Here is a 12178-nt window from a genome sequence, read left to right as displayed (position 1 = left end):
TTGTTTATAATTCCTTCCTAGTTTTTTAATGCATGTAACACACACACATATATTTATATCAGATTGAGAGAATATTTTTTCTAATCTGCTTTTTAATTCAATCTGTTATAAGCATTTTCCACTTCATTAAATATTCTTTGAAAACTTGATGTGATAGCCAGATAATAGTTTCTTATGGATGTGCCTTGTTTTAAACAATACCTTAATGTTGGACATTTGTTTTATTTCCATATTTTTGTTATTTTAAATGATGCTTTAATAAATATACTTGCATATCAATCTTTAGGTGCATACTTCGTTATTTTCTCACATTGCTAGAAGTAGACCGTCAAACTGCCCTCCAGCAAGAAGTACTATTTTTCACTAACCACCAGTAGGTTACAAGAACGCTTGTGTCATCTCACCATTGGTACGTTTTAGCTTTAGAAAATAATGCTGATTCACTAGCTGATTTTACTTTCTGTATTTTTGAATTTAATATGATTATATATTTTATTTTTTTGTGTTTTATCTTTTACAGTTTTATATTTTAATTTACAGTTCATTGATTGCCAATGAGATTAAATGGTTTATTGGTCATTGGAAGAGATTCTATATGTGAATCCTAACAATTTGTTGCTTTCTTTTTTTTGCGGGGGGGGTAATATTGATTTTATTCCTTGGGATAAATTTTATATATATTAGAGATATTATTTTTGGTCTATCACATATGTAGCAAACATTTAGTTTTAAAGAATTAAACAATAAGGAAACCAGTGTGTGTATGGCAAAGACAGGCTAGCTACTCCCCAGGCCCAGTCCTCTTCTTCCCTAGCATACCACTAGGCCACATTTCCCAGCCTCCCTTGCGGTTAGGTGTGGCCATGTGACTGAGTTCTAGCCAATGGAATGTGAGTGGAAGAAACAGCACCACTTCCAGACCTGGATCATGTAAACCTTCCACGTACCATATTCTATTCACGTCCTCAACTGCCAGTGACTGCAGAGGACTCCAGGGTCTTTAAAAAAAAAGCAGTTGTTTATGGAGTCGACTCTGACTCAAGGCAACCTCATGAGAGTGGATGATTTTTTTGTAGTAGATTGCCAGGCAGCTCTGGGTGGACTCCAACTGCCAACCTTTCGGTTATTTGGTAAATGGGTTAACCGTTTGTACCACCAGGGACTCCCCAAGGCTCTTAGACAAAGCACTTGATGAAAGGAACCTGATCCCTGGGTGTTTACATGGAAGGGCCGTCCCCACATTAATCAGGATACCCACTGAAACTTCATATGAGCAAACAATAAACTTCTTTGTGTGTTAAGTCACTGAGTATTGGGATTTTATCTCACTGCATCCTGCATTAACCTAACTACTATCAAGAGCCCTTAAAAATCCATAGTCTAGTAATTCCATCCCAGGAATCTTGTTACAAAAGAAATAGTCTGAAATGTGGACAAAAATTTAAGTACAATGATGTACATAACATATTAATTACAATAGCAGAATACTGAAAATAACATAAATATCCAACAATAGGTAATGTCTGCTAATATTATTTTTAATAGTTAATGTTTATTTGGCATTTCTTGTGTGTCTGGCACTATGTATACTTTCCATACATTATGTCATTAATTCTCAGCCTATACATTAAAACCAAAACAAAAAACCCAGTATCATTGAGTGGATTTTGACTCATACCTACCCTACAGGACAGAATAGAACTGCCCCATATAGTTTCCAAGGCTGTAAACCTTTATGGAAGCATATTGCCACATCTTTCTCCCCTGCCCTTTCAGTTGGCAGCCAAGGGCTTAAGCACTGTACCATCAGGGCTCCTAATTGTTGTTGTGTGCTCTCAAGTCAAGTCCAACTCATAGCAACCGTACAGAACAGAGTAGAGCTGCCCCATAGAGTTTCATAGGCTGTAATGTTTACAGGAGGAGATCACCAGGTCTTTTTCCTCCATGGAGCTGCTGGTAGGTTCCAACTGCCAACCTTTCAGTTAGCAACTGAGTGCTTTAATCACTATGCCACCAGCAATTCTTAAGGCTCCTAATGAACCAAAAAAAAAAAAAAAACAAAAACCCCATTGCCGTCGAGTCTGACTCATAGTGACCCCATAGGACAGAGTAGAACTGCCCCCATAGAATTTCCAAGGAGCGGCTGGTGGATTCGAACTGCAAACCTTTTGGTTAGCAGCCGAACTTGTAACCACTGTGCCACCAGGGCTCTGGGTTCCTAATTAGTCCCTGTTATATCCCATTCTGGAGCCCTGGTGACCTAGTGGTTAAGAGCTCAGCTGCTAACCAAAAAAGTTGGTAGTTCGAATCCACCAGCCACTCCTTGGAAACCTTATGTGGTAGTCCTATTCTGTCCTACAGGGTCACTATGAGTTGGAATAGGCTCGACAGGCAATAGGTTTGTGGGGTTTTTTTGAGGGGGGGGTACATCTCATTCTACAGATGACCCAAACCAAGGAGTCACAGGTAAACAACTTCCTTGAAATCACACAGCCAGTAAATGGCAGGCCTCAAACCCTGGTGTAAGTCTAAGGCCCACACTCTTAACACAATTCAATGGTACATTCACACGAGATACTACTTTGTAAAAAAAAAAAAAAAAAAAAAAAATTTTTTTTTTTTTTTTTGGGGAAAATACTTAAGACATATGAAGCTAAAGCATCTTCTACATTATGATTTCAACTATGTTTAAACACATAGACACAGAAAAAGAAGACAGAAAATACGTTAATATGTTAGCAGTAAAATTACCTCTGGGTGGAATGATTATTATTTTTTCTCTTTCATAATATTCCTCCAAATCAAGCAAACAAAACCATTACATAAAGAGTATTTAAAAAAAAAAAGTGTTTAGTATTGTGGGTAAAACCAGTATACTTATGTTTTGTTAGATCCTGTCGAGTTGATTCTGGTTCATAGTGACCCACTGGAAAGAGCAGAACTAACTGCCTCATAGAGTTTTCTAGGCTGTAATTTTATAAGAGAAGATCGCCAGGTCTTTCTCCCAAGGATCCTCTGGGTGGGTTCCAACTGCCAACATTTTGGTTTGCCGCTGAGCGCTTAACCATTGCACCACCAGGGCTCCTTGGTATATTTATAAATGTAAATTAATAAAACTCTTTTGGTAAATAATACAGGCCAAGGAACATTAAGATAGTCCTACTCTTTGACTAAGGAATCTATCACAAGGATATAATTTCTAAAAAAAGCTTGAAGGTGTTCTTTTTAAGAATATATATATATATATATATATAGTAGCAAAGAAATTGGAAGGCATATAGGTAAATGTCCAACAATATGAGAATAAGCAAATTAGGGTACTAAATAGATCAAAACATGAAAAGTAATTTCTACACAATATAGTCATATCAGACGATTCTTTTTTTTTATTAAAATGTTTCTTATTAAATTAAAATTATAAAAATTAAAAAATACATTTTAATTAACAATATCTCTCAAGTTTCTGAGTTTCTTGGTGCAAATTTGCTATCAGTAAGTTACTGTAGCTTCTCACTCTCAGCCCTATTGATGAGAATCTTAGCACATTATACTAAACAGTTCACTAGTTGGTGATAACGGAAATTTTTTAAATTCCAAAAAGAAAATATTATAAATGAAAACAAGGCATTACAGTGCTTATTTTCTTTTAGACTTCATTAAATCAAATTGGTTCACTAAGGCCAGTATAAGAAAATTATTTCTGGAAAAATCGAACTTTAATCAAATCTATTCTCTATCTTTGGTAATTTCTTTTCTCTCCTTCACTGGCTGCTTCAATTTTATTCATGTCCCCAGGAATTGAGCTTCCAGTAGCAGGGATGAACTGAAGTTTTCGCTGGTGCTCTTTTAAACAAGATGCTAATATGTTTTCAATTTTACAATGTTTGTTCTATGGCTCAGTGTTGTATGATCTCACCTATATGAAAGACCTAGAATAGGCAAGCGTATACAGATCAAAGTTTATTAGTGGTTACCAGGGTAGGCGGGCAGGGCTGGAGAAGGGGGACTCACTGCTTAGGGATGTTGAAAAAAAGAAAGTGAACCAGGACACAAGCCCAAAACTATCTCTTGCTAAATGAGGAAATGGGAAGAATTATCAAGGGTGGACAATTAGCTTGGTCAGGACTTACTCCAGGTATTGAGGCGATCATCTGCTTGCTCAGGATGGTTGACTCAGCTAGTTTGGTTCCAGCATCTGCACAAATAAACTAATAAGAAATTGAAAGAATAATTATGTTTAAGAGTTCTTGGACAGTAACAAATAATTTATCGTTTAATTAACTTGGCTTAAATTCATTGGTGTTTACTTTCCTGACACCCTGCTGCGGACATATCAGGCTTGCTAATCATGATGGTTCATTTCTATTAGAAATTCAGATTCAGTGTGCCCAGATGAGCACGCCAAGTCTCACTTTACCCAGACAGCTGAGTGGCATTGAGATGGTTCGTTCAATCAAGGGAGAAAGGAAAGATGCCAGCACTGTCAGATTTGTTTTCAAGTCATTCTATTCTTTAGCTCTTCTTGACGATTACTGTAAGGCCATGTTCACACCTTTTCATGATTTCTATCGTATTATACATTTAGAATAAAAACAGAAAAACAAACAACCTCAGAAGAGAGTGAGTATCCCGTTTCTCCCCGCCAGGGCCCCTCGGCATCCGGTCTCTGCCTTCCTTTTGGTTTTCCTGCCCCACTTCATTCATTTCATGCTCTGCTCCAGCCCTACGGATCCATTTAGGCTTCATCAGTAGGCCAGTCTGTTCAGGTCCTTCAAGCCTTTTTACTGGTTGCTCTCTGGGCAAATGCTTTCTCATTCTTTAAGATGAAGGCTCCAAAGCCACTTCCTCTATGCTGGTAATACTCCCGGCTCCCTCCTCTGCCCCCACAGGACCTTGCACACTCTTCCATTATTACGGCCATCACATGAGATTGGAATGGCCTGCAAGTCCATTTCCCAACCTGCTGCAAGCTTTTGAGGAGCACAGACTTCTGTACCTCACCCCAAGCACCAGCGTAGGGCCTGGCATCTTGGGGTGCCCACCAAGTGTTTGTGAAACGAGCCAGTTAATCAATTGTGACTTGAGGCAATGATGAGGATGAATCTGCCAGGTTATAATTTAATTTGCTTCATTACAGATTTCTACAGGTATTTCCCACTTGATGCAACATCCAACTATTTATAAATGGTTTTAGAAAAAAATTAAATACAATGTAGAGTTTGTAACGAGCAGTTAGGTCCTGTTTCATTTCTCTTTCCTGGCCAATGGCAATAGTGACTTTGGGATCCAGCGCTGCTGCTCTACAGAGTTCAGAGGCTCTGAAAGAAGCCCTGCCTTCGATTTCATTTCACTCTCAAGTTGGAAGCTCACAGGGAACCTGGGGAGGTCAAGAGAAGGAGCTCAGCTAGACAGGCTCGGTCCCAGGCAAACCGGGAGAAGTAATATGGGTTGGGGTAGTACAGAAAATCTCAAGGAAACCAGATGAGGAGCTTCGGAACAAAGGAACACAAATGAGCACTTTGTCAAGCTAATCAGGGGTCATTATTAACAGGTAGCAGGTTTCGATTGACAAGGTGGAGCTCTCAGCCACAAGCCTCTGAGGGCAAGAAGTCCTTAGACTTCTTGTTCAGGGCCAAGAGCTGGTCTTTCAGCGTGGGCGGGTCTGGCCCTCCATGAAAGACGGTGAGCACTGGTGACAGAGCTGGGGTTGAAAGGGTAGCAAGCTGATGGTGCCTCAGAACTGCACAACAGGAGTGGCCACATACCTCCATTCCATCACCCTCATCTCCCTGTGCCTCAGATACAGGTGCAGAAAGCTGAAGAATCTATTCGGCCATTAACTCTGAACCTGGCAACATCCAGGGGATACCTACGACTTTCCATTACTCTATCACACGGAAAGGTAAATAAACGGGGGGGAGGGGGAAAGGGGCGTAAAGCCTATCATTTTGGCTAAAACCGCTATGCTAAAAAAGCAAAAGCTGCAATATTTGTTAGAAGTACACAGTGAAAAAGAGGAACACTCCCAACCTTCTGGCAGATACTATGCATTTTCTCGTAAAATTTATTTTCAAAAGCTATCCGAGTCTGCCATCTGAGACAAACTACTTGTAACTAAGTTCTAAAATGTCTGTCAGGACGCCACCATTTCAATTAATTTCTCTTCCACAGAAATAAAAGAGGCCATGGGAGAAGACAGAACAGTACCTAATGTGTGAGGGAAGGCATGCACAGAGAACCTGCATGCTCTGCGCTAGTCAAGCCTGCCCACCGAAGGGTTGCTTAAAGCCCCCAGCCCCCAAAGGGTGCTTGCATGGCCTGGGTGGGCCCTTGAGTGGAAAGATAAGATTCATCAAGAGGCAAAACACCCAGTGTCTCTATCTCCTTTCAGCAGAGGTCTGTCTTACCTGCCATACGCAGAAAGCACAGGCATGTACATTGTCAGCATGGTTGGCAGCCATGGAGTAGTAAGATACAAGGTCAAATCCAAATGTCTGATTTGTGATAACTCTTACAAGTCAGAATTAATCAAAAATCAACCAAAAAGTAATGGAGGTGCCTCAGGAAGTCTGGCAGATTAAAAGGAATAAAAGGCCTAACCCTCTAAAATCATCTATTATTTATTTTTATCATTGCATTTTTAAGCCGGTGTATTTCTATTTAATACGTACAACTCAAGCCTTTATATAGCTGCTGATCATGAACTGAAAAAATCCATTAACATTTTACAGAACTGCTCAAAACATAAAGCTATAACTAAAATCAGAGGAGGAAATGATGGCTGAAGGAAAAATTCTATGCTTTCGGATAGAAATAGTAATAAAGCCCCAAAAAGATGCACTCCCCCGTGAATACAGAAGAATACAACAGAAGCGTGATATCCATTATGTGTCATTACCAAGTGAATTCATTATCGAAATGAAATCCAAAATAGTATCCCCACCTCTCATCCCATAGAATGATCAGATTATTACCAACTCAACTAATACTAATAACTGCATGTCAATAGTAACTCTGTGAATTGAAGACAACAGCATGACCTAGGCCATTTCTTTGTCCTCCAGTGTACAACTCACCTATCTTTCAAAGAAAACCTTTCACCTTCATGATTCTCACAGTGTGAATATTCAGACATGCCTCACAAAGTGGGAGTGTTATATGTAAATTAGCAGAATGTCTATGCTGACACATAATAGGAGCTTAGGAAATTCTTTTCAACTGGCGCTTAAATATTTTTTATGGTCGCTTTTGATGAGTCATCACTATTATGAAGACTCCGTTTTAATCCACCTCAAGAATAATTATAATAACCTATTACACATAAAATATCTACAGCAAACCAGTGAAAAAGAAAAATGTCAAAAGATTTGAATTAAAACAACATGACAGAGCATCTGCCCAAAGTGCAGAAGAACTATGTCTTGCAATCGACAATTTAGATTCTTAAGAATAATTTTTTTTCCTATTTCACAAATTCTTTTGTCTCCGTGCCTCTTTTTTTTTTTTTTTTTAAGTCCACTTGAGCATTTCAGATCACCTGGCTATATGTGAGTAAAAACAAATACTGAGACTCATGGCTGGGCAACCACAGTATGGTAGGCTGGGAAATTTCCCATGATGCCAGGTCACAGGAAGAATTCCTAGGAATTAAAAAATAGATTGATTGGTACCTCTTCCTGCCTTGAAACGTTTAGAACTTGGGTGACACCACATTCCTTAAGAAAGGATGCCACTGTCCTTTAAGAAATTCTCTTTTACTGCCAGAGTATTTGATAAAAAGCAAAAAAACAAAAACAAAAAACAACCTCTAGTTTATTTATGAAAAGAAGAGATGGCTTCCATCTCTGTGAATCCATCTATCTACTAAGTTTCAATTGGAGAAGTAGTAGATGAAATTCCCTACTTGTTCCCACTGGAGTGAAAGAATAAATAAAAACTCAAGGTTTGAGCAACTGACTCTCTTCTCACTAATGGACCAGTGTCAGTCACAATGGATCACCTGGAGAGTTTTTCCTTCCAATTATTTTATTTTCTGTTTCTGATTCTAAATGAATCCACCCCCACTGCCTTCAGATGATGGTCACTGACATCTACGAAGGAAGTCACTGTCCACCCCAAACACATCTGTCCACACTTATAAGCCTGGTCTCCCCATGTGCCAGGAACTGAAATTCCCATCAGTAAGGAGCAAAAAGTGTCCCTCGAACTCCAGGCTAGACTCCCTGGCCTAAGAGAAGCTACCAGAGACCAGGCCATCAACTCCAGTATCCTCTAGGGAAGACCTACAAGACCCAGGCAGTCAAGGGCAAGAGAAAAAGGAACCAGGGAACACAACAGAAGGATGTACTACTCATGAAGAAAACAAAAGATGCTTCTGCCTCATCCCAAGTGGTGCCAAGGCGGGCTTCTCTCCAGGCTTAGCCAAGCAGATCACATGGCAGAAAAGGGAACTACTTTTATTCCTCTCAGTCATGAAAATCATTTACTCTAAGAGTTTACAGACCAAGGATATGTTACCTCAAAATGGGCATGATGGTTAATATTTTTTGAAATTGGTGAACTTGGCCATTTACCCAACTGGAGAAGGCTGAGACATTATTCATAAAGTTGTTCCTCATGGGCATGATCTCAAAATGTCTCCAAAATTTACCTCTCCAACCTAAATAACTTTACAGCTTGTTCTTTTTATAATTATTAATTAACTTGATTCAATGACAAATACATATTTTCCCTAAAAAGATGAAAGTGTTATATATCTGAAATTGCATAAAGTACATTCAGAAGCATCTACTTTTTCCTTTTTTCCTTCCTAAAGTTAATCTGATGCATTGCATTGGGCAAATCTGCTAAAAAAGACCTCTTTAAAGTGTTCAAAAGCAAAGATGATGCCTTGAAGACTAAGGTGCGCCTGACCCAAGCCATGGTGTTTTCAATTCCCTCATAACCATGTGAAAGCTGGACAATGAATAACAAAGACTGAAGAAGAATTGATGTCTTTGAATTGTGGTGCTGGCGAGGAATACTGAATATACCACGGTCTGCCAAAAGAATGAACAAATCTGTCTTGGAAGAAGTACAACCAAAATGCTCCTTAGAAACAAGGATGGTGAGACTACGTCTCACATTCTTTGGACATGTTGTCAGGAGGGATCAGTCTCTGGAGAAGAACATCATTTTGGTAAAGTAAAGGGTCAGCGAAAAAGAGGAAGACCCTCAAATAGATGGATTGACACAGTGGCTGCCAACAATGGGCTCATGCATAACAAGGATTGTGAGGATGGTGCAGGACCAGGCAGTGTTTCTTTCTGTTGTACATAGTTGGAACCAACTCGATGGCATCTAACAACAACAACAAAGCTAATTTGTTTTTGTTATTTATTCACCTAACTGTGATGCAATAATCACTGTTTTTATGGTTTCCTTAAGCACTGGGTAATTTAAACTGTCAATGTTCTTTTGTTGTCTTGTGACAAGTGCTTATTATGGTTGACTAATGTACTTCATAGAAATCAGCCCCCAGCTACAGTTACAGTGTGGGGTGCTAGACCCCAAGAAGATCAGCCAAGTAGATCTGCTCTGATCAAAGCTGAGGGTAATTAAGGAAGTACTCTGAGACACCCAAGGGAAAACACCAGCAGGGCCCTGAAACCTAAGTTGCTTTCTGGTGGCACATCCCCAATAGAAACCCTATCAGAAGTGACCCCCAGACATATCAACATGCTAACCTTAAATCCTGCCTGGGCTATTTCATTAAGCCCACTTCACCTGCCCTCTCCTCCAACCAGAGTAGATCCCATTTATCTTTAAGGTCTGCTTGGGTCAAAGGTGCTTGTACTCAAAGGTGGCGTTGCTGATGATGTGTGAGTAAAACCAAACCCATTGCCATTAAGTCGATGCCGACTCATAGTGATCCTACAGGACAGAGCAGAACTGCCCCATAGAGTTTCCAAGGAGCAACTGGTGGATTTGAACTGCCAATGTTTTGGTTAGCAGCCAATCTCATGTGTGAGTAGAGGGGATAAAAAGGCCAAGGCCATCCACTGGAAGAATTTCAAAGCTTGTCCCTTCTAGGAGCACAGATATTTTTCTGGTTGTGGCTTTGCTCTGTCTTCTCCTGAGCTTCTAACAACTTGGGACAATGGCAGACGTTTCATTCCGACTTCCCCATGCCTGACGTCCACACACCACACACTATCACACGTGCTCTCAGAGAGCTGCTATGTGCCCTGGGAAGCTCTTCCAAGACAACGTAAGACGATTCTTCATTGAAAGCACACCATCTTTTTATTAAATCTCAAGTCTTTGAGAAAACTAAATTCTGATCCCTAGTGATTAGTAGCATATAGTGGGGGGAAGAGGCGGTGGGACAAGGTAGCGAATATTAAATGGTAAATAACAGGTATTGTTCTTCCTCTTCTCTGTAAGTTTTTGAACTTCTGCATATTCTTCAAGGTCCACACATTCCTTTTCTAATAAATAAGCACTTCCTTACTTAGGACACACCTCTACTACTATACGTATTACACTGTAGTGGAATTTTTTGTTTATACATCAACTTCACCTACTAGATTGTAAATTCCTGGAGGGAAAGGGCCATGGCTTGTTAATCTGTTTCCCCAGCCCCCCTGCACAGCACCTGGGCCTTTGTCACATCTCATAATGGCTTAATGAGCTGCCTTCATCTCCCAGGCAGAAGTAGCTACCTCCATCTCCATGGTACTTCACAAACAGTGTAGGGTTTCTTGATAATATTTACACATCACCAGGATAGGCCTACTATGCCTTTTATATCTCTGTATCTTCAGAACTCGACGGCACTGGGTTTGGTTTTTTTTTTTTATCTTCAGAACCTAGCCCAAGATAGGTGCTCAATAAATATTTGTAGTGGGTAATACTGTTGAATAGTCAAATGTAGCCAGATGATGGAAGACTTCAATAGTTAAGGCACTACAAAGTTAGTATAGGTTTTTGATACAGGGAGTGATCTGATAAAAAGCAGGGTTTTAGTAAAATTCCTCTGGGTCACCTTAGGTAGAAAAATTGGATTGGCATGGAGAGAGATGAAAAAACAAAACCAAACCCACTGCCTCTGAGTCGATTCTGACTCATAGCAACCCTATAGGACAGAGTAGAACTACCCCATAGGGTTTCCAATGCTGTAAATCTGTACAAAAGCAGACTGTCACATCTTTCTCCCCCATAGCGGCTGGTAGGTTCGAACCACCAAGCTTTTGGTTAGCAGACGAGCTTTAACCAGAAATGAAGGCAGTGCAAAAACCTAAGAGCTGTTGCGGTAACCTGGGCAAGCGGTACAAAGAGCCTGATTAGGCTACAATTCATGCTGAATACAAGTGGGCTCTGGGGTGCTAAAGCACTATAGTCAGATGCTGACACTATCACTTATCCCAGCTGTGTGATCTTGGGCAAGCACTGAACCTTCCTGAGCCTCTGCAGTACAGAAGCAATGCCTCACATGGTGGTAAGGATTAAGTGAGGAGAATAAGTAAGGCAACCAACATATTGCCTGGCACATATTAGATGCTCAATTAACGTTCCCTTCACCCTCATATTTCCAAATGGTACCCAAGGTACCCAAGATTTAGGGAAATCTGTTAGTTCCTTGATATCAAGCTCCTGTTTTCCTTTGATCATTTAACCTCAAATTTGTAGGCTCCAGACACTGAGATTGGTCTTAATGATCATCAGGGAGAACTGAAGCAGCTGTGACACAGTTTACAAAGGGCGTCTGACTGATGTCGGCTCCATTGTAGCTCATAGCCAAGTCTTTAAATCCAGCCTTAGTCCTGGGATGGGGCCCCAGGCTACCTGATGCACTGTTGACTCCTCCGACATTGCCAGCTTGCTTTTCCTCCAGTCTGCCCTCATGTCATTATCCTGAAATCTGTTCCCCATGGGTCCCCAGGCAAAGACACTTGCCTGCACCCATCCATCCTTTGTGACCCAGATCAAATACCACTTGCTTCGTGAAGTCTCCCTACTTCCACACCATATGGGCTGGGATCCCACCTGCTCACAACGTCCCCACAGGACTTTCTTCCTCTCTCTCTCTCTCTCTTTCATGGCACTGGTTATAGCCTGTCTCAGGCTACCCAGATCTGCACACTTGCCTAAGATGCTGAGCTAAGGACATCAGGGATAAAGGGCTTCAGCCGTTCAG

General features: G+C 40.5%; 1 protein-coding gene across 3 annotated transcripts in view; it reads right to left on the bottom strand.

The window, feature by feature from the left end:
- The window catches only part of UNC79 (unc-79 homolog, NALCN channel complex subunit), a 202209-nt gene that overhangs the window by 20651 nt on the left and 169380 nt on the right, over nt 1–12178 (bottom strand). For all 3 annotated transcript variants that reach the window (XM_064292905.1, XM_064292906.1, XM_064292907.1), the window contains one exon: nt 4131–4208. In XM_064292905.1, the coding sequence (XP_064148975.1) occupies nt 4131–4208 (78 nt within the window). The remainder of the gene's footprint in view (nt 1–4130; nt 4209–12178) is intronic.

This window comes from Loxodonta africana, chromosome 10 (assembly GCF_030014295.1).
Source record: "Loxodonta africana isolate mLoxAfr1 chromosome 10, mLoxAfr1.hap2, whole genome shotgun sequence".
NCBI lineage: Eukaryota > Metazoa > Chordata > Mammalia > Proboscidea > Elephantidae > Loxodonta > Loxodonta africana.
Note: the sequence above shows the minus strand (reverse complement) of the source record. Positions and strands in the feature narration are given on the sequence as shown.